At 32.0% G+C, this 24,195-nt stretch overlaps 1 protein-coding gene across 3 annotated transcripts in view; it reads left to right on the top strand.

Moving 5' to 3' along the window:
- Positions 1-16,643, top strand: part of LOC124366397 — a 29,180-nt gene extending 12,537 nt beyond the window's left edge. The window contains exon 3 of one of the 3 annotated variants that reach the window (XM_046822919.1): positions 6,919-16,643. In XM_046822919.1, coding sequence (XP_046678875.1) covers positions 6,919-8,169 — 1,251 coding nt within the window. In that variant the 3' untranslated portion in view covers positions 8,170-16,643. Of the gene's footprint in view, positions 1-1,235; positions 6,670-6,918 lie in introns of those variants that run through there. The other 2 variants (XM_046822920.1, XM_046822918.1) reach the window with 2 other exon arrangements.
- The last annotated feature ends 7,552 nt before the right edge of the window (positions 16,644-24,195 follow it).

Raw genomic sequence — 24,195 nt, 5'->3', positions numbered from 1 at the left:
TTTATACTCCCTCTGCTTGTGTGATTTATTTCAACCACTTGGCTTCATCCTGTCAGGTAGCTGGTGAACCATGTTTCTGAAGTACCTTGTATGCCAAGTGTTGACAGTTTCTCAAGGACTTGTTTCAGAGAGAGGCAATCGAAAGCCTTACTGTTACAAGCCCTTATGATTTTTACAACAAAATTAACATAACCTGGTAGTACGCCAAACTTTACAAGTTGTCTTTATGAAATTGTGTTAGCAAGTCACACAATTTACTTTTATGTTTTACTGTATTTCAAGTTCATATGATATAAACCAATTCAGAACAGTTTTTGATGGTCCAACACTTTTTGATTAGGACAGAATGTTTTATACTGTTAAAGACTTTGGGTGAATCCATACTGAAGATTAAAATGTAATGGGAAATCTGATTAATCCAATTTTTTTATAACGTATCAAATTAAAAAAAAATTAGAATACCCATAACTACACCACATGGAATCAAAATGCTTTTGCCTTTGAAAAACATATGTTTCATGAAAAACCTTTGTATGCTAGAATTAAATTTTATAATAATCTACAAAATGAAATGACTATAATAATTTAAACATAGTATAAAAATATTTTATAAGGGAAGAAATTATATTCTTTTAATGACTTGTTTATCCTACATTAAGAATTAATGTTTCAACTCAATTATTTTATTAATTTTGTATTAAGTTAGATGGAAATAAATGTAGTTTTTTGTTAATTTTTCAATCTTGATGCTATTCATTTGTACAGTTTTTATACCGTATTTTTATTGCAAAATTAATTTGAATCTAAGTATTAATCATTTTGTAATAATACTGAAAATATGTCTTATTGTTTCAAAATGCAGTACTTAACCCTAAAAGTGCTGCCCATATTTCTATTGATTCAATTACTTAAGTGCGATCAATCATAAATTGGTCAATTGATATTCACTGTTAAAAATAAATGTGACGCAAATGTTGCCAGTTACAAACTTATAATTGTATGTTATAACATTTTCTGAAGACAATGATTTATACTTGGTGGAGTTTTCTTTGTTTCATATAGTAACATGAAAACTTTAAAAACAGCTGTAAAAAATATTCTAATACAGGAGCTAACACTACACTGATACTGTCTATGAATTGGAGTAGGTTGAATTTAATTAATAAAATTATTAAAAATTATAATAGAATTTAAGTTTAAAGTAATCAAGTGTATCTATTAAATCTTTCCCGCAGATTCATCTGTGGGAAAACTGGCGTCTCGGGAGGTGCGTTCGTCAACAATTTGATAGCAGCGAGTCTGCACACCCTCAGCGCACATTCCTGACTGACGACCTTGTCTTGAGAATCTACGGGAATAGTGTGGGAGTCTGGGATGTTTACAAAGATCCCAGCGACTTGAGTGAGCCGATGTGTTTGTTTCCGCAGTGGGATGTGGATTTATGCCAAATGTTCGGCAAGGATAAAGTCGTGGTTGTCCAAAACATTGCCGTTCTTGTTTTCAGTTATGAAGTTCACTCCACAACGTGGCCTTTAGATTTTGTATTTTTCTTCAACGAACCTGAAAAAAGGCCAGAAAAATATGTAGAGGATATGGCAATGCCAGTGTTGAAGGAAGACGAGAGTTATTCCATAAGATTTGCTGTAGTCGGGAATGTTTTTGTCGGTTGTCAAAAAAATGAACAGATTATGCACGTTTGGAATTTGGAAACGGGACATAAGTTGAAGGAGGAAATACTTCCAACCAATGTCAAGTGTAGTGTTAAGGAATTGGACCATTCTAAAACATCACAGGACATTCTAGTTGCTGCTCGTGAGGAAAATGAATCCTTTTACAATTTTCATGTGTACAATGTAAATCAATTAGAGTTCCTACCGTTCAGATCAAGGCACAAGTTTTATGGCAATTTGACCAACAAAAAATTTTGTATACATGGTGATTACCTTGCGATCAGGCTCGACTTAAACTTGTACATTTATAACTATAAAACGTGTGAGTTAATCAAAACTGTCGAAAAAGTGGTTGCTGATCCTCAAGTTTTGAATGACTTGTTTGTCTTCATTGAAAATCCAAATTTTTTTGATTTTCGCCCATTCAATATGCTATCTGCTTGCGATCCCTCAGCTCCTTATAAAGATCTGTTCCTTACCCGGCAGAACACGCAGAGATTCTCTGTTATCGGAGGGAAGTTTTATATCTATGACAAGAACATTAGAGAAACTGTGTCTAGTGGAGACTCGGACGCGGGGTGTACTGGTTGGAGAGATTTGAGGTCCAAAAGAGGTGGAAAATCGGTACTGGAATACTTTGAGAGAAAAGTTTGGCATATTCATAAAAAGCGAGGACCGGTTAAAACTAAGTCGAGGGTGTTTTGGTATCGTGAAACAGCTAATGTAGTAGCCAATAAAAGCTGTACCAGAGTCATATCGTCGAATGTAACAGGCCATTTGTCTGGCGAGGAGCAATTTTGGCTTCACACATTCTGGTAGATGTTTAAGATAAGCACAGCTGTATAAAATATTTGAGATGGAGCTTATATTGGGTTTCTTGATATGGTCACAAAATTCATATGAGGAATGCATTTCCAAAGCTAGGCTATCTTATTCAGACAGATCACATAAGTAAGAGGTAAAAAACTTCTAAGCTCAAGAATGAAAAAAAAATTGTGAATATGTTTAAAGAATTGAAATGATATCCGTAGTATACAAATTTAGTTTTTATTCCCATATAATTTACTTGATGTTATTTACTCTATTGTCTGTTATATTAAGTACACAATTCAGGGTTACTGTTGAACAGTTAGCCTAGTATAAAATACAAACTCTTTAACTACTTTATTTTCTCATACAAGCTCTGGAAAATTCTTGCACGATCAGGTGTGATCTTGGGCAGACTGAGACACTAGTGTGTCATGTGTTCTATTCAATAGATTTAACTAATATGTTCGCTTGCACAATCATTCACTTGTTGATTTGATCTAGTACTGATAATACATCTGGAGTTAACTCTATATTTTCATTGTTATAATTGTTCTAGTTACAAAGCTGTTACATCCAGAAAGAGTATTGCAGTTATTTGTGTTTTAAAGTACTTGTAAAGAGAATGGGTGTTTGTGGTTGATATATTCTTAGTAGATTAAAATTGTTTAGAGAGTAAGCGAAATAAATAAGATACCATATATAAAATGAAATGAAATGAAATATGTTTATTGTCATTAATCAACATTAGTTGCAATAGACATAGTCAAACTTACACAGCCTTAGTGTAGCCTTAATCTTAGATATTAAACGTTACATGTCAAATTAAATGGGTCAAATAGAATACATCTATAGTCAACAAAAGTGAATAAGATATGGTAAATCTACATTTAAAATGTATAACAATAAGTGTAATAAGTTAAAAACATATAAATGAATAAAACCTATAAATAAATTAAATACACAAATAAATGTAAATATTCAAGTAAAAAACACATATTTACATAATATCTTGGATTACAATTTTACAGAATAGAAATTCCCATTTTCAAATTCAGCTACACTATAAAATGCCTGACTAATCAGCCAATTTTTAATTTTTGTTTTAAAAGCGTTAATTGGAAGGTTTCTAATGTTCAAGGGCAATTTATTAAAAAGTTTTATGCAAACAAAGCTAAAAGACATTTGGGTTTTACTCAGTCTAGCATATCTTACATCCAATAGATCTTGACCTCTGGTATTGTAACAGTGGATTGAACTTCTTGAAATAAAACTATTTAAGTTTTCCTTGACATGGGTGAGACTGTAGAAGATAAATAGACTAGGTAATGTGAGTATTTTAAGCTCAGGAAATATAGTTCGACATGAATCTCTATCCCCCAGACCTTTTATACACCTGACCACTTTTTTTTGCCACATGAAAACTTCTTGAGCTCCACTGGAATTACCCCAAAGAGTAATACCATAAAGTAAACGTGAATGAAAAAATGCATAATAAGCTTGGGTCACTAAATCTAAATGAGTACACATTTTTAATTTACGGATCAGAAATAAAACTCTAGAAAGGCAAGTACATGAATGTCCCACATCAATTTAGAACCCAAATTAATTCCAAGAAGTTTAACTGTCTTATGCAAACAAAGCTGAAAGACTTTTGGGTTTTACTCAGTCTATCATATCTTACATCCAATAGATCCAATTGAGATTTACTTAAGCTAAAGATGATTTCTTCAGTTTTATCATTATTTAAGATAAGCTTATTGGATGAAAACCAAAGATCACAACGCTCCTTCATATAATTAATTACCAATTCATTACGTTCTCGATCAGGACTAGATGTATAAAGTGTGGTGTCATCGGCATAAAGAAGGCACTTTTCTAGAAGAAAATTAGGTAAGTCATTAACAAAAATTATGAAAAGAAAGGGACCAAGGACAGAGCCCTGTGGAACCCCCCTCGTCACCATCCTCAGGTCCGATCTTTGATCTCCAAGTTTTACTATGATAGTTTCTTGTGCCCCAACCAATTCCAACCAGCCAAAGCAGACATTTTGAAACCCAAGAAGCATGGTTATAATAGTATTGTATTTGAAAGTGCCTTGACACAAACATGTAACTATTTTTGAAGTTTTAACAGTTGTGAATAACTATGTGAATATACAGTTTAAATTATGCAATGTTTAAATTTAATTTAGGTTGTAATTAGTTAATGATGTAATATAATTCATGTAAATTTCAAATTATTGTAATCTAACCAATGTAATTATATAATTATACTTAATGATTAACGGAATACAGGGACTGACTAAGATAAAAACAAGAGGTATAAAGTATGTTTTTGCCTAGCAGGTTACTACTTCAGACTTATACTGAATCAAATATTAGTATTTTTGTGTGTGTTTTTTTTTTGGATTCGTTTCACTTTCAGTATAAGCTTGAAAAGGGCAAAGTAAACTATAATAATTAATTAGGAATAAAATATTAATAATTACTTTTAACTTTATAAATTGTTGTACTAAACTTTTATTGTTTCACCAATGATGCCTTTTTCAGTGTCACAATTATTTGTTTTATTATTGACATTATATATACAATATTCTTTAGTTAGAACAACCAATCACAATAGTGCCTTAGTTTATATAGAGTAATTCTTTAAAAGTTTATTAATTTACAATAAATTAGGAATTGTTGTAACTTTTTATGAAATTTAATTTAATTTAGTGTAAATACTAAGGATATATAAAATTAACTTATTCCTTTGGAACAGAAAACGGATAATTGAATATACAATCTTTTCTCATAAAAATCCGCTTGTAGTATGGTGTCCCACAGAGATCAGAGTTCAGTCCAGTTTTGTTTATAATGTTTGTGAATGATGATGGTTATGGCTACAACTATGAAACTTTGTATATTGCACTGATGACTCTCTGTTGAGATTTAAGTTTAAAACTTTATTAGGGTCAAAAACATAAAACTGCAATTGTACAACAAAATATTGGTTATTTTACTGTAATTCTCAGTTTAATATTATTTTATATCAGATTGTGTGTACAAATGTTTCATAACAGAGGCAATTTGAGATGCGCACATTTTTTTATTTCGTGTCATTCGTCTACTATTTTATTGTGATTTTTGGTGCTAATTCTGTATCTATGTAAATCATTTAGTTGCTACTCAGTGATAATGTTTATTGTTACTAGCTGTTAATTTTATAGTATTAATAGTAGTAGTGCCTTCATTTGAGATTTCTTCAGTTTGGTAATTAATTTACTATATCTTATTTCATCATAACTAATTTCAATCTTTTTATTATACACGTATATTGTGCACATGAAAGATTTGGTCTAAAACAAGTAATTGACTTTACATTTCAAAATATCAATAATTAGATCCCAAAGATTTAATAACAGGATATTGACGACTGTGTTCTCAACACAGTGAATTTCGAATCATGAATAAAATTCCATACATTTTGTTACCTATTCTATACTACCAAGTCAATAAAACAAATTTCAATTTTTCAAATTGTTTTTTTCTTAGCTTCTGAGGTACAGATTTTTTAAGTTAGGTACTACGTGGTGAATAGCAACAAAATTAACATGCAGTATTGCTAAATTGCATTTTGAATGCATATAAAAAAGCAATTGACGTAAGATTGGACCTTACCTTATATGCCAAACTTTACAAGCTGTCTTCATGAAAATTTGTTAGTAAGTAACACAACTGACTTTATGTTTTACTGCATTTCAAGTACATATGATATAAACTAATTCAGAACAGTTCATGATTAATACAGAATGTTTTACACTGTTAAAGGCTTTGGGTAAATCCACACTGTAGATTATAATATTATGGGAAATGTGATTATTCCAATTTGTCCCCAAGCTGTGGCAAACTAATAAAAGTAGATAATACCCATAACTGGGATCAAAATGCTCTTGCCAGTAAAAAACTCAAATTAAATATCTATGAAAAACCTTTGTATACTAGAATTAAATTTTATAATTATCTAATCAAATTGCAATCACTATAATAATTTGAACATAGTATAACAATATTTTATTAAAGAAGAAATTGTGGTCTTTTGATGATTTCTTTATTTTGGGTTAAGAATGGATGTTTCAACTTAATCAGTTTATTAATGTTGTATTAATTTTGATGGAAATAAATGTAGTTTACTGTTAGTTTATGAACTTGATGCTATTCATTTGTACAGCTTTTCTACCATATTTTTATTGAACAATTTAAATAAATCTAAGTATTCAAATTTTGTACTTAACCCTAAAAATGCTGCCCATTTTTATATTAATCCAATTACTTAACACTACATTGGTGTTACTTATGAACTGGCATAGGGAAACGTTTGTTAATAAAATTATTCAAAATTAAAATAGAATTTAAGTTTAAAGTAATCAAATGTATCTAATTAATCTTTCCTGTAGATTCATCTGTGGGAAAACTGGCGTCTCGGGAGGTGCGTTCGTCAACAATTTGATAGCAGCAAGTCTGCACACCCTCAGTGCACATTCCTGACTGACGACCTTGTCTTGAGAATCTACGGGAATAGTGTGGGAGTCTGGGATGTTTGCAAAGATCCCAGCGACTTGTGTGAGCCGATGTGTTTGTTTCCGCAGTGGGATGTGGATTTGTGCCAAATGTTCGGCAAGGATAAAGTCGTGGTAGTCCAAAACATTGCCGTTCTTGTTTTCAGTTATGAAGTTCACTCGACAAAGTGGCCTTTAGATTTTGTATTTATCTTCAATGAACCTGAAAAAAGGCCAGAAAAATATGTAGAGGATATGGCAATGCCAGTGTTGAAGGAAGACGAGAGTTATTCCATAAGATTTGCCGTAGTCGGGAATGTTTTTGTCGGTTGTCAAAAAAATGGACAGATTATGCACGTTTGGAATTTGGAAACGGGACTTAAGTTGAAGGAGGAAATACTGCTAACCAATTTCAATTGTAGTATTAAGGAATTGTACCATTCCAAAACATCACAGGACATTCTAGTTGCTGCTCGTGAGGAAAATGGACCCTTTAACAATTTTCATGTGTACAACCTAAATCGATTAGAGTTTCTTCCGTTCAGATCAAGCCACATGTTTTATGGTAATATGTCAAAAAAATGTTGTATACATGGTGATTACCTCGCGATCAGGATCTACTTTCACTTGTACATTTATAACTATAAAACGTGTGACTTAATCAAAACTGTTGAAAAAGTGGCTGCTGATCCTCAAGTTTTGAATGACTTGTTTGTCTTTATTGAAAATCCAAATTTGATAGATGTTCCCCCATTCAATAAGCTGTCTGCTTGCGATCCCTCAGCTCCTGATAAAGATCTGCTCCTTACCCGGCAGAACACGCAGAGATTCTCTGTTATCGGAGGGAAGTTTTATATCTATGACAAGAACTTTAGGGACACTGTGTCTAGTGGAGACTCGGACATGGGGTCTGCTGGTTGGAGAGATTTGAGGTCCAGAAGAGCTGGAAAATCAATACTCCAATACTTTGAGAGGAAAGTTTGGCATATTCATAAAAAGCGAGGACCGGTTAAAACTAAGTCGAGGGTGTTTTGGTATCGTGAAATGGATAATGTAGTAGCCAATAAAAGCTGTACCAGAGTCATATCGTCGAATTTTACAGTCCATTTGTCTGGCGAGGAGCAATTTTGGCTTCACACATTTTGGTAGATGTTTAAGATAAGTACAGCTGTAAAAAATATTTGAAATGGAGCGTGATTCGGTCACAAAATTTATATGAGGAATGTCTTTCCTAAGCTAGGCTATCATATTCAGACAGATCACATAAGTAAGAGGTAAAAAACTCCTAAGCTGAAGAATGAAGGAAATATTGTGAAAACGTTCAAAAAACTGAAATGATTTCCGTAGTATACAAATTTAGTTATTATTTCCGTATAATTTACTTGATACTATTTACTCTATTGTCTGTTATATTAATTACACAATTCAGGGTTGCTGTTGAACAGTTAGCCTAGTATAAAATACAAACTCTTTACTTTATTTTCTCATAGAAGCTCTGGAAAATTCTTGCACGATCAGGTGTGATCTTGGGCAGACTGAGACACTAGTGTGTCATGTGTTCTAAACACGGTGAATTAAAGCTGACGGCTTTTTCCACCCCTCCCCCCTCAAAAATGGATGAGGCCTCTTTACCGATTTATAACATTGTAATTTACAATTCTCTTAGCGTTGACGGTATATATAGGGTTTTCAAATGAAATATTAAATACTGTAATTTTGAATCTATTTTTCAACCATCTTATAATTATTGCTCTTAACCTTTGTATCCATAACTTTTATTCATGCATAGGCTCGGTAAGGATGAATTACATATGCTCTGGAAATAATAACCCACCAAGATTTCATGAAACTCTAATTGACAAAATGAAATTACTTGGGAAGATCAACATTTGATCATGAGAACTTTATATAAGTTTATAAAATGATTATACAGCTACAGTTCATAGTGCTTTGAATGTCGGAATTTTTGGCAAATTACAACATCCCTGTCATGTACAATCAATTCTACCAATCATATTTAATCTTAAATAAACAATTTTGAAGTCTGTATCAGCAGTACTGTAATAGCAAAGGCAACGGAAAGTGTAAACATCCTAACCTAAAAATTACTCCCAGGAATATATTGCAAATTGGAAAATTTACATGAAACAGAGTAGCAACAATGTTACCAACGTAGATATCAATAAATTCAATTTTCTTCATGCTCAGTCCAAAATTTTCGGGGATTAAGTCGTACTCTTGAAAAATTAAAATGGACTACCAGCCGTTTTTTTTCATGATGGTGGTTTAAGAATACTGTCATCTATGGGTCTGTTTTCTCTCTTCCTTCTCAAGTGGAAGTAGGAAGTTGTAGCTTCAAAGTATCAACCCAGCAAATTCTTGTTGAGAGAAGGAATTATTAATTTCCTCGAAAATCATTTTCTAGGTCTTCAAGTCACTTACGATATTACTTAAACTTTCTATCTCATTTTCAACAAAATAACCATTTGAATCCTTTATTATTTTTCAGTGTATTTGTATTCTGTATTTCTTAGTGACTCAATACAACTCTTTATACATCACTTATCTAAAGTTTTTTTTGTGAAAGTAATGAGATTAATTGGATTAATAGGAAATCAGTAACACTACATTTTGCAGTAATGTGCACGCAGAGGCTTTTCCTGATTAAAATTGTTTAGAGAGAGTAAGCGAAATAAATAAGATATCATATATGATAGTTTCTTGTGTCCCAACCAATTCCAAGCTACCAAAGCAGACGTTTTGAAACCCATAATTATGGTAGTATTGCATTTACAAGTGCCTTGGCAAAAACTTGTAATTATTTTCGAAGTTTTAACAGTTTATGTGAATGTACAGTTAAAATTATTCAATATTTAAATTTAATTTAGGTTGTAATTAGTTAATGATGTAATATAATTCATGTAAATTTCAAATTATTGTAATCTAACCAATGTAATTAGATAATTATACTTAATGATTAACGGAATACATGGACTGATTAAAATAAAAACAAGAGGTAGAAAATATGTTTTTGCCTAGCAGGTTACTACTTCAGACTTATACTGAATCAAATATTAGTATTTTTGTGTGGGGGTTTTTTTTTTGGATTCATGTCACTTTCAGTATAAGCTTGAAAAAGGCAAATTAAACTATAATAATTAATTAAGAACAAAATATTAGTAATTACTTTTAACTTTATAAATTGTTGTACTAAACTTTTATTGTTTCACCAATGACACCTTTTTCAGTGTCACAATTATTTGTTTTATTATTGACATTATAAATGCAATATTCTTTTAGTTAAAACAACCAATCACAATAGTGCCTTAGTTTATATAGAGTAATTCTTTCAAAGTTTATTAATTTACGCTAAATTAGGAATTGTTGCAACTTTTTATGAAATATAATTCAATTTAGGGTAAATACTAAGGATATAAAAACATAACTTATTCCTTTGGAACAGAAAATGGATAAGTGAATTTACAATCTGCTCTTATAAAAATCCGCTTGTAGTATGGTGTCCCACAGAGATCAGAGTTCAGTCCAGTTTTGTTTATAATGTTTGTCAATGATGCTGGTCATGGCTACAACTATGAAACTTTGTATATTGCACTGATGACTCTCTGTTGAGATTTAGTTTTAAAACTTTATTAGGGTCAAAAACATTAAAAGAATAGTTATTAATTAAATCAAAGAAAAATTTTAATAAACTGATGTGATAATAAAACTGCAATTGTACAACAAAATATTGGATATTTTACTGTAATTTTCAGTTTAATATTTTTTATATCAGATTGTGTGTGCAATTGTTTCATAACAGATGCAATTTGAGATGCGCACATTTTTTTATTTCGTGTCATTTGTCCACTATTTTATTGTGATTTTTGGTGCTAATTCTGTATCTATGTAAATAATTTAGTTGCTACTCAGTGATAATGTTTATTGTTACTAGCTGTTAATTTTATAGTATTAATAGTAGTAGTGCCTTCATTTGAGATTTCTTCAGTTTGGCAACTAATTTACTATGTCTTATTTCATCATAACTAATTTGCAACTTTTTATTATACACGTATATTGCGCACATGAAATATTTGGTCTATAACAAATGATTGACTTTATATTTCAAACTATCAGTAATTAGATCACAAAGATTTAATAACAGAAAATTGACGACTGTGTTCTCAACACAGTGAATTTCGAATCATGAATAAAATTCCATACACTTTGTAACTTATTCTATACTGCCAAGTCAATAAAACAAATTTCAATTTTTCAAATTGTTTTTTTCTTAGCTTCTGAGGTACAGATTTTTTAAGTTAGGTACTATGTGGTGTGTAGCAACGAAATTAACATGCAGTATTGCTAAATTGCATTTTGAATGCATATAAAAAAACAATTGACGTAAGATTGGACCTTACCCTGTATGCCAAACTTTACAAGCTGTCTTCACGAAAATTTGTTAGTAAGTAACACAACTGACTTTATGTTTTACTGCATTTCAAGTACATATGATATAAACTAATTCAGAACATTTCATGATTAATACAGAATGTTTTACACTGTTAAAGGCTTTGGGTAAATCCACACTGTAGATTATAATATAATGGGAAATCTGATTATTCCATTTGTCCCCAAGATGTGGCAAACTAATAAAAGTAGATAATACCCATAACTGGAATCAAAATGCTCTTGCCCGTGAAAAACTCAAATTAAATATCTATGAAAAACCTTTGTATACTAGAATTAAATTTTATAATTATCTAATCAAATTGCAATCACTATAATAATTTGAACATAGTATAACAATATTTTATTAAAGAAGAAATTGTGGTCTTTTGATGATTTCTTTATTTTGGGTTAAGAATAAATGTTTCAACTTAATTAGTTTATTAATGTTGTATTAATTTTGATGGAAATAAATGTAGTTTGCTGTTAGTTTATGAACTTGATGCTATTCATTTGTACAGCTTTTATACTGTATTTTTATTGAACAATTTAAATGAATCTAAGTATTAATCATTTTGTAATAATTCTGACAATAAGACATATTATTTCCAATTTTATACTAAACCCTAAAAATGCTGCCCATTTTTATATTAATCCAATTACTTATTGGTGTTACTTATGAACTGGCATAGGGAAACGTTTGTTAATAAAATTATTCAAAATTAAAATAGAATTTAAGTTTAAAGTAATCAAGTGTATCTAATTAATCTTTCCTGTAGATTCATCTGTGGGAAAACTGGCGTCTCGGGAGGTGCATTCGTCAACAATTTGATAGCAGCAAGTCTGCACACCCTCAGTGCACATTCCTGACTGACGACCTTGTCTTGAGAATCTACGGGAATAGTGTGGGAGTCTGGGATGTTTACAAAGATCCCAGCGACTTGTGTGAGCCGATGTGTTTGTTTCCGCAGTGGGATGTGGATTTGTGCCAAATGTTCGGCAAGGATAAAGTCGTGGTTGTCCAAAACATTGCAGTTCTTGTATTTAGTTATGAAGTTCACTCGACAAAGTGGCCTTTAGATTTTGTATTTATCTTCAATGAACCTGAAAAAAGGCCAGAAAAATATGTAGAGGATATGGCAATGCCAGTGTTGAAGGAAGACGAGAGTTATTCCATAAGATTTGCCGTAGTCGGGAATGTTTTTGTCGGTTGTCAAAAAAATGGACAGATTATGCACGTTTGGAATTTGGAAACGGGACTTAAGTTGAAGGAGGAAATACTGCCAACCAATGTCAATTGTAGTATTAAGGAATTGTACCATTCCAAAACATCACAGGACATTCTAGTTGATGCTTGTGAGGAAAATGGATTCTTTTACAATTTTCATGTGTACAACCTAAATCGATTAGAGTTCCTTCCGTTCAGATCAAGGCACAAGTTATATGGTATTATATCAAAAAAATGTTGTATACATGGTCATTACATCGCGATCAGGCTCAACTTTAACTTGTACATTTATAACTATAAAACGTGTGAGTTAATCAAAACTTTTAAAAAAGTGGTTGCTGATCCTCAAGTTTTGAATGACTTGTTTGTCTTCATTGAAAGTCCAAATTTGATAGATTTTCGCTCATTCAATATGCTATTTGCTTGCGATCCCTCAGCTCCTGATAAAGATCTGTTCCTTACCCGGCTGAACACGCAGAGATTCTCTGTTATCGGAGGGAAATATTATATCTATGACAATAGGGAAACTGTGTCTAGTGGAGACTCGGACGCCTGGTTTCCTGGTTGGATAGATTGGATATCCAATCCAAGAGATGGAAAATCAATACTCCCATACTTTGAGAGGAAAGTTTGGTATATTCATAAAAAGCAAGGACCGGTTAAAACTAAGTCTAGGGTGTTTTGGTATCGTGAAACGGCTAATGTAGTAGCCAATAAAAGCTGTACCAGAGTCATATCGTCGAATTTAACAGGCCATTTGTCTGGCAAGGAGCAATTTTGGCTTCACACATTATGGTAGATGTTTAAGATAAGCACAGCTGTATAAAATATTTGAAATTGAGCTTATATTGGCTTTCTTGATTCGGTCACTAAATTCATATGAGGAATGCCTTTCCAAAGCAAGGCTATCATATTCAGACAGATCACATAAGTAAGAGGTAAAGAACTCCTAAGCTCATGAATGAAAAAAAACAAAACTGTGAAAACATTAAAAAAACAAATGATTTCCGTACTATAAAAACTTAGTTTTTATTCCCATATAATTTACTTGATGTTATTTACTCTATTGTTTGTTATATTAAGTACACAATTCAGGGTTACTGTTGAATAGTTAGCCTAGTATAAAATACAAACTCTTTACTACTTTATTTTCTCATAGAAGCTCACGAAAATTCTTGCACGATCATGTGTGATCTTGGGCAGACTGAGACACTAGTGTGTCATGTTTTCTAAAGACGGTGAATGAAAGCCAACTGCTTTTTCCACCCCTCCCCCCTCAAAAATGGAAGAGGCCTCTTTACAGATTTATAACATTGTAATTTACAATTCTCTTAGCATTGACGGTATATATAGGGTTTTCAAATGAAATATTAAATACTGTAATTTTGAATCTATTTTTCAACCATCTTATAATTATTGCTCTTAACCTTTGTATCCATGACTTTTATTCATGCATAGACTCGGTAAGGATGAATTACATATGCTCTGGAAATAATAACCCACCAAGATTTCATGAAACTCTAATTAAGAAAATGAAATTACTTGGGAAGATCAACATTTGATGATGAGAACTTTATATAAGTTTATAAAATGATTATACAGCTACAGTTCATAGTGCTTTGCATGTCGGAATTTTTGGCAAGTTACAACATCCCTGTCATGTACAATCAATCCTACCAATCATATTTAATCTTAAATAAACAATTTTGAAGTCTGTATCAGCAGTACTGTAATAACTGCAAAGGCAACGGAAAGTGTAAACATCCTAACCCAAATTCGTCAAGCAGAAAATTTACATGTCACAGAGTAGCGACAATGTTAACAATGTAGATATTAATTCAGTTTTCTTCTTGCTCAGTCCAATATTTTCGAGGATAAAGTCATACTTGTGAAAAAGTAAAATGGACTACCAGACCTTTTCTTCATGACGGTGGCTCATAAATACCCACCTTATGGGTCTGTTTGCTCTCTTCCTTCTCAAGTGGAAGTAGGAAGTGGTAGCTTCAAAGTATCAACCCGGAAAATTCTTGTTAAGAGAAGGAATTATTAATTTCCTCGAAAATAATTTTCTAGGTCTTGAAGTCACTTACGATATTACTTAAACATTCCATCTAATTTTCAACAAAATAATCCTTTGTTATATTATTAAAAAAAGACATTTTGAAACCCAAGAAGCATGGTTATAATAGTATTGCATTTGAAAGTGCCTTGACAAAATGTGTTACTATTTTTGATGTTTAACAGTTTATGTTAATATACAGTTTAAATTATTCAATATTTAAATTTAATTTAGGTTGTAAGTTGTTAATGATGTAATATAATTCAAGTAATTTGTAAATTACTGTAATCTAACCAATGTAAAGAGATAATTAATCTTAATGATTAACAGATTACAGGGACTGACTAAGACGAAAACAAGAGTCAGGAAATATTTTTTTTGTTCGAGTTATTACAGACTTACATTGAATAAAATATTAATATTTTGTGGATTCATATCACTTTCAAGGCAAAGGGCAAAGTAAACGATAATAACTAAGACAAAATATTAATGATATTTACCTTTATAAATTGTTGTACCGTACTACACTTTTATTGTTTCTCCAAAGATTCCTTTTTCTGAGTCACAATTATTTTTGATTGCAATTGAAATAATACATACAATGTTCTTTTAGCTAGAAAAAGCAATTATAGTAGTACCTTAGGCTTAGAGTAATTCTTTCAAAGTTTATTAATTTACACTAAGTTAATGTTTATATAAAACTTTATTTTTTATAAAATGTAATTCTAAATGTAGTGTTAACATTAAGGATAGAAAAACTTGACTCATTCCTTTGGAACAGAAAATGGATAAAAAATTAAAATGGGTAAATTTAAATGGGTTTTTTAATGAGTAAAAAATTTGTTCTCATAAAAAACCGGTGTCCCACAGAGATCAGGGTTCAGCCCAGTTTTGTTTATAAATTTTGTCAATGATGCTGTTTGTGGCTACAACTATTAAACTTTCTATAGTACACTGATGTAACTCTTAACTTTAAACATTTATTAAGTACTCAAACATTAAATGAACAGTTAATAATTAAATCAAAGTAATATTAAAAAAAAACTACTATTGAATATTGGATAATTTATTGTAATTTTCAGTTTCATATTATTTGTTATCAGATTGTATGTACAAATGTTTCATAACAGATACAATTTGAGACGCACAAATGTTTTGCTTTTATTTCGTGTCATTCCTGCATTCTTTTATTGCGATTTTTGGTGCTAGTTCTGAATCTATGTAAATAATTTAGTTACTACCCAGTGAATTTTTATTGTTGCTAGCTCTTAATTTTATAATTATAATAGTAGTAGTGCCTTAATTAGAGATTTCTTTAGTTTTGCAACTAATTTACTAGGTCTTATTACATCATAACTAATTTGCATCATGTTTTTATGAGTATTTTACACACAAGAAATATTTGTTCTAAAACAAATTATTGACTTTAAATTTCAAACTGTCAATAATTAGATCCCAAAAATTTAATAACAGGAAATTGACAGCTGTGTTCAAATCGCACAAAGTACAAAAACAATTTTACATTTTTCTTAAGACATGTTTTGATAGTTGAAAAAAGGTCAACATTCATTGAGTATTTTTAACATTTCTAATTAATTTTGGAGCTAGCTTCTCATTGGTAGGTGTTTTTATTGATCAAAATAGATTATTATATCATAAATCTCAATATAACAACTTTCTTCCAGTAAGTGAATGTCAGGATGGTGTTTTTTCTTGGAATTAAGATTATTTTAGACATTATATAAGTTTTATTTTTATTGCTTATTCACTGACCAAATATTTTAAATTAAATTTCAATCTATGCTATATTGTCTCTTAACACTATGTTGTTTGGTATTATGTTTTTATGTTTTAACTAGTAATGTTAAAATTAAATATTTTTAACAAGAATTGTGTTTAATATAAATCACCATTTCATTTCCTTTGAAGTTGAAAATATTTATCCTATAACTTCCACACATATTCTCCTATAATACAATCTCTTTGAATAATTGAATATAAAATCTGTCGTCATAAAAAAACCGCTTGTAGTATGGTGTCCCACGAAGATCAGAGTTCAGTCCAGTTTTGTTTATAATTTCCACAGTCCAAATCTCCGCATATGAGCTTTGATGTGAAAAAATATGTTTTTCTTTCAATTTGTGCTGTGAGATAGAGTACACCACACCATGTGTCACAAATCACGCTAGCACATTTCATTCTCGAGATGTCCTGCTGACAGATAGAAAGACGATCAATCATAAAGAGATTTTTACAACACCTCCAGCAGACCAAAGAGAAAGAGAAACTGTGTCAGTCTTTAATGATGCTTAGCCAAATTCCATGGTTGGACATGCACCATCATAGAACACTCATGTGTTTGATGCGAACCATTCTCGAAACATCTTGCCACGTAATGTATCCTCATTTTTGTTCATTAAATTGGGTTTCAAGAAGCCAGGTGAGCCAAGAAGGGTACTGCAAGGCAAGAAATCAAATCATTTTACCAACTTTTAACATCAAATTTCTAATCTTTTTCTTTTTACTCTATGAATAAAAGTCACATGTTGAAATCTTAAACAGTATTCAGTTTCTTTACAAATAGAATACATAATTACTTTTCCTTGTTGCCATCATTGTTACCCATAAAATCGAAGTAAAAATATTTTCTAACCCTCAGCTAAATCCCATGGAGTGACATGCACCATCTTCAAACTGAGTGTTGCTGATATACAGAGGGTAAAAAAGTCCTGCACGGGCTTAATAATTCCCGAACGATTACAGGTAAAGCAATAACACTTGGTATATTATTATTGCACCTATAAATCCAATGGAGGATGGTATACAGGGGTTTGGCAAAAAATGTTAACGTAAGCATAGCCAAAGATGTACTTTATTTAAAATGAACAATATTTTATACGAAGAGTCAATGACTACCTTAAAAACTATTTCTGAAGTCCAGTACTCTTTTACTAAGGTTAACTTTCACAAATAGAGCCAAGACAAAAATATTAAACCACCTAGAACAGGACCTACATTGTAATTGTTTCAAACTTTAAACCAGCGTAATTTTTTAAAGAGTGAACCTTTTGAAATTATATTTGCGGCATTGTACCCTACTAATACAGACCTTTATTTTGATGTACTACTCAACCTATGCCTTTGTGCCAAATTTCAAGTTTATTAGTCAGTTCATTTTGGAGATATCGTCTGGACCGATGGGCAGAAATTAAATTTGTCCAGCCCCCGAGTGACAGGCTTCGCATCAGCTCAGCCAAGTAAGTAGAAAGGTTTAAATGTAATTCTCCTATTTGTAAAAAATACAGTGAAGTTGATGATATTGAGTTATAAATTTGAAGATGAATGTATAATTTGGTCTCATGATGTGTTATAAATTTGATGACATATTAGAATTTTAGACCCTAAACTGGTGCAATTTATCTTATTAGGAAAAATGGATGAGTGATGAGGAGAGTATTATTTCCCTCTCTTTTATACTTAGTAATTTTTGTGAATATGGGTCAGGTACTAAGAGGATTTGAATGAGAAGAGTACAAACGTAACCACAGAAAAATAACTTTGCTGATAAAGATCCAGAATGAAAAATTTCTGCCCTCATTGGCAGGTCACCTCTTATACCACGCAGTAATTGCTTTGGAAGTATTCTAAAACATCCTAATCCAATACCTGCAAAGGAATACAAAATAAGTATAGTTTGAATTCAAGTAAGGTAAAATTAATTTTTTTCTGTTTATGCCTCATTTCTAGATACAGTACTACACCTAACCTTGAAAATAGGACAATTTTGGCTTGTTTCATAATCCAAATGTGATTTTCTCATCGTGTTTCTTTGAGTTATGCCTTATCGGAGAGGAAATGAACTGGTTCTATGTTAGTCGTTATAGATTCCTGCAAAGCTATGCTCCAGAGTACAGTAGAATTGTATGATCGGCATGGTTCATGAAATGTTCCCATCCATATTACTGTAGGCAAAGGTTGTAAAGAATACCTTAGTAATCCTAGTTGTATACTTAGATTGTGTTTTTAAATAAGGACAGGATCTGTCACCATCATTAACAATCAATTTTAAAATTATTGGCTGAGCGGTAGTGAAGACTGTCACTGGAGTGGCTGGAAAAATTTCAATCCTGTCCGTCTGCATGATATCTAAAAAAAATTGGCTTGTAGACTTTTCAATTTGCATGAAGCTTCATTTCTATATAGGCAACACAGTTCGATAATGGTGCACATTACGCCATGTCTTATAGGTATCCATGATGGCAACAAGAAAATAACACTGAAACTACTGATGGAACATGAAATAACACTACTGATGAAATGTCTAGCTCAGTCCTGAAGCGGTTTTTCTCAAATAAAACTATTCTCACACCACTAACAGCTCTTTTCAACGACTCAATAGGTTTGGAAATATTTCCTAATATTTTCAAGGAGTCAAAGATTGTCCTATCTTCAAAAAATATGATAAAAGTGACATAAATAATTACTGCCCAATATCTATTTTCTGCACCATATCGAAAGTATTGAAAAAAATAATGTATGAATGACTTCTAGCCCACTTAAACAAGTTTAACATCCTCGTTCCAAACTAATATGGTTTCAGAGCCGGGCGATCAACAATTCATGCAATCTCTGATTTCTTGCAGGAAATAGTTTGCGATCTTGAGCATTGTGAGCCTGCTCTGGGAGTCTTCTGTGATCTCAGCAAGGCGTTTGATCGGGTGGATCACAGTATTCTTTTCAGTAAGCTTTTAGAGGGCCTCTGCTCTTCATCGTGTATATTAATAATGTAATCCAGAGTTTACCCCTGTCAAAACCCGTAATGTTTGCAAATGACCACCTTAATTTTTGGTGGTTCGGAGCATGATTTACAATCCAGTCTCTAATAGATCTCAACATTTCAACCATGGTTGACGAACAAATCTGTTGTTAAATACAAATAAAACTTATTTTATTCAATTTTTGACTAGTAATAAAAATCCAATGGACTTTGGTATTACTGAGAGCTTTTCAGTAAAATTCTTGGGGTTGACAGTCGATAATAACTTAACATGGTTGCCTTGCATTTCCCAGCTTTGCAACAAACTCATGTATGTATTGTATAAAATGCATACCTATTCAGAAAAATAAATGAATGGAATTTAACAAATAAATAAATGAGGAAACAAACTGAGTCCAATCATATGAGGTATTAAAATGTGAAATTTTTATTTATAGAGTAAAAAGAAAAATAATAGAATGGAAAGACTTTTAATGCTTGGTGACATTTGATTTTAGCGGACACTTGTGTTGTAGTATTCATTCTAAGTCACATAAACTTTTATTATTTGAACACTGCGATGAAACTTAATGTATTGAACAATGATGTGAATGTACCACGTGGTGTACCATATCTAGAGAGTGAAATGAGTTAGATTTTTTTAGCTATGAAATTTTGCAAACAACCCCAGTGAAGCCTGTTACACGATACATGGTGTGGAGTACCCTTACCTTGTTGTATTATTTTAAATGTTTTAAAAAAGGCAACCATTTATTTGTTTTCTTTCTTAGAAAAAAACGTTATACTTATATTAAAAACAGGAGAACTGTTTTTATTGTTTTTTTAGGAGTTTAATGGAATATGAAGAAATTTGACTTATTGTGGATTTTGGTTAAATTATTAAGATTTTAACCATTTAAATTCAACAAAATCATTTTCTATTTTTTTTCTTGTACGTACTAAAAATTAAAAAATATTAAACACTATAAAACAATCATGCTGGCTGTTTAAAAAAAATGTGCCTACCTAATTTTTGTATATTTTAGTAAAATTATTATTTATTCGTTTATTATTTTCATTTCTTTAGTACTAAAAAATTAGTAGTTTTACGAATACGGTATCAAGTTATGCAGTAATGGAAGAAGTTTTGGAATAGCTTTGATGAAACATTAATTTTAGTTCTCTTCAGTAGGATTTTTAGAAATACATAAGTTGACAGTGCTCAAAGGGTATTACCATCTCTACTCCATGCCCTCAAATATGGTTACAAATTCTGCAAAGAAATGATAAAAAGAACAAGATCGTTTTATTGGATAAATAAGTACTGTTGTTAGTAGTGACCTGATAGCAGTTCCGTGCGTCTCCGCAAGGTAGCGCTAGCTGTACGGTTTGCCCACGCGCGACCAGTGATTGCGCCCAGCGTTATCTGACATGCGCTGTCCTGTCCGGAAAGTTGCTGGTCCCTCAGTCCAGTTTCGACCCCGTAGCGTGCGCTAGGTCCGAGGTTCGCGTGTGGTTCGGTCAGTGTTGCTGTTAGTTGTTGGTAGTTCTCTGACGCAATGTACCTCAGTGCAGTGTTTGTGTTTCCGCTGTTGGGTCCGATTGAGTGTTGGTGATGCTCCGTAGTGCAAGGAGTCAGAGGGAGTGTTTGACGCAATAAGGGTGAGCATCGTAGTTAGTCTCTTACTTTTAAATGCCGAGCATTTTAATTTTAATTCTGCCCAGTTGAGAGGGTTCATTTTGAAGCTGTTAAGTATCAGAGAAATTTTTAATAGGTTAGAAACGCACATTCGTACCAATTTGATTTTTTAAACTTGACGAGTATTTATTATTCGACTAACCTTAAATTAGTACAATATAATACATCCATGTTCTTTTATTTAAAATCAAGCTTAAATTAATTAAAATTAAGTCAGTTGCCTGACTAGACCTACATGTATAGGTAGATATGTTGCAGATTTAGATACACACATTTCCTTAAGCTATTCAAAGTTATTATAGTTTGAGTAAAAAAACACCTCATTTGACGTGATGTGTAAGAATATTTATTATTTTGTGGTTGGAAGTGTGCAAGTGCAACGTTATAGTGTTAATTTGATATTGAGGAAACAGTACGATACAATTTTCACCCAGGTACGGCCCAGAAATTTTGTTAGGCAGTTTAATGATTGACCGCTTCAATTCAGGGTCACTACTTCGAACACAGTGGTCAGTCAACTTCAACATTTGTGATGATTCAGATGGCGTTACATTTTATTATTCAATAAATTATCGCTTGCTCCATATGAAAATGTTAGTCCTTTATGCAGGACAGTTATTCTTCTCAGTTTATGTGGAAAACAGGCTATTTATTTAGAACTCTTCTCAACAAGTTTAATTAAAAATAAGGCTAGGATTATTGCACTAAAAATTAAAATAGACTTACATAAACAGAAATGATGACCGATAAAATATTTATAAGCGTGCAATCTGTAAAACAGTAAGTATGCAAATATAAAAAAATGCCATTGCGCAGAGTACTTGCCTTCTATATTGTGATGAATTTATTAACTGGACTAACTTACTTTACTACACGTAACAAACTGTTTTTCACTATTGTTGCGATGGCCGTCTTGCGCCTTTTCGCCTCTCCGATGGATTGGAACACCTCTAATAAACCAAATTTAACCTAAGTATCGTTAGTAATTAATTTTTGTTCCATTTTAATTATTTGCACTATAGCAAATAACATAGGCCTACCTTATTTTTATATGATCTTTTATATCAAATAATTAGACTATTGGGTATTGTGGCATAATTAATGTTGTCTGTGGCCTACAAATTACACAGATTATTTTAGATTTCATACTTAATAATTGTTTTGAAAATAGATGTAAAATAATTCATTGTTATTAAGGATAACTATTATATGTATGATACCGCTGTGCACAGCAACTAGAAACTGACTCGTCACCACGCACAAGCCTCTATGGCCCATGTGGGACTAATTTCATTTATATTATGTGTACTGTGCTTGTTTGCAAATTTTGAAATAAATTTGATTTTGATTTGATTTGATTTGAACTGTGGTGGGGGGAGGGGCAACACCATACCGGTTCGCTGCGCTCAATTGTTACCTCATCTTCGGCATTACTTAGTGGTTAGTACATTAATAAAATTATTGTGGTTGACAATTTTGATTTTAAAATCTCACAAATGTAAGAGTAAGACGTAAAGTTCAAGGTATTGATTTTATTCGAATTGTGAGACTAAACCTGCAGATTTTGATTGTGTAGTTACACGGGGGATAAATCATTCATACAGTCTAGATGTGTTGAGGTTCGGGGGATCATTTGGGTTAGTTCTGTGGTCTGAGGCTAGGGCTGCGCCACTGTTGATTGTTACCTAACCCCTCACTCTACAGATGGCAGTCCAAGTGCTCACTTTCGTTGTTATTAAAATCAACAGATAACTCATCAAATTGGTTTGTATTCCTTACATTAAAGTAAGGAAAACGATTTACTGTGATCCGCCTCTTATTACGAAAATTGACATTTAAAAACTTAACAATAACGATCTTCATTCCAATTTCCTGACGTTAGATCACGTCCTAGACCATCCAACTTTTCCAACGTCAGATCGTTGAATGATCTGACTCCTCTGGTCGGGAAAGTACCGATCGGAAATGCCCCTGGCCATCAGTGCGAGCTAGAGTGGTACTACGAGTGTGTATAATAACCTAATCTACTTATATAAGGTAATAACAAGTAGAAAATAGGGACAGAGTGGGCTCCAGATTATACCAAAGTACCATGTTTTATAAATTTATTTTTTATCAGTTTTATTCAAGATTTTAAATACACATTGTATGGATTAAAGTTATTCAATTTGGTAAAAAAATACTTTTAAAAGTATATGCAGACGAACAGAACCACTCTGTTAGATGTAAGGATCAAAAAAGGGTCGTGAAACTTGAAGGATTAACCTATCAAGAGAATTCGGCGAATTGTTTATTTTAAAATATAATATCAAGCGTAACATTTTTGGAGCCAGTAACTCACGTATTGTAGTTCTCGATTCTTTTGAACTTATAATACATTTTCATACGCTTCAGCTTGGTGCTGCTTTCATACTGTAATGCAGCAACATGTGTCGTTGCAAAAAGACTGATTTACGGAATACTCCAGGGATCAATACTGATTCCAGTTTTATTTCTAATCTACGTTCGCATATGTACGGGAGGCTCGTTCGGTAAGCAGGCACGGCTTTTTGTTTTAACACGCATTCAAACGAAGTACTGAAAAGGTTGACATTCACAGAGTTCAATAGCTCTATTCAACATTTTCTCGGAATGGATATGAAAACAAACCAGACCGAATCGAATTTTTGTAAATATGCTATGAGATCGTTTGACTTCGAAATTGTTCCAAATGCAATGTTAGACGATGCCAAAATCGAAGTGAAGCCTACTCGTCAAAATTCTTCGAAATCCACCACGATTAAAAGCTTACATGAATTTTGGCTGTGTGATATGTGTGAAATTTCCGCGAGCATTTTTATTTTCAGGAAATACTGCCAGTTACGTCAGGTTTTGGCGTACTACAGTGAAATCTATCCTCATTTCACAGTGGGTCGATCCTTTGAGGAGAACGCTCTTGTTCAAAGTTCTTGAGAGTTCTTATACTTCAAGAAGCAATTATAATTGTT

The sequence above is a fragment of the Homalodisca vitripennis genome, chromosome 7 (assembly GCF_021130785.1).
Source record: "Homalodisca vitripennis isolate AUS2020 chromosome 7, UT_GWSS_2.1, whole genome shotgun sequence".
NCBI classification, from domain to species: Eukaryota; Metazoa; Arthropoda; class Insecta; order Hemiptera; family Cicadellidae; genus Homalodisca; species Homalodisca vitripennis.
The sequence above is the reverse complement of the archived record's forward strand: the minus strand, read 5'-3'. Positions and strand labels throughout refer to the sequence as shown.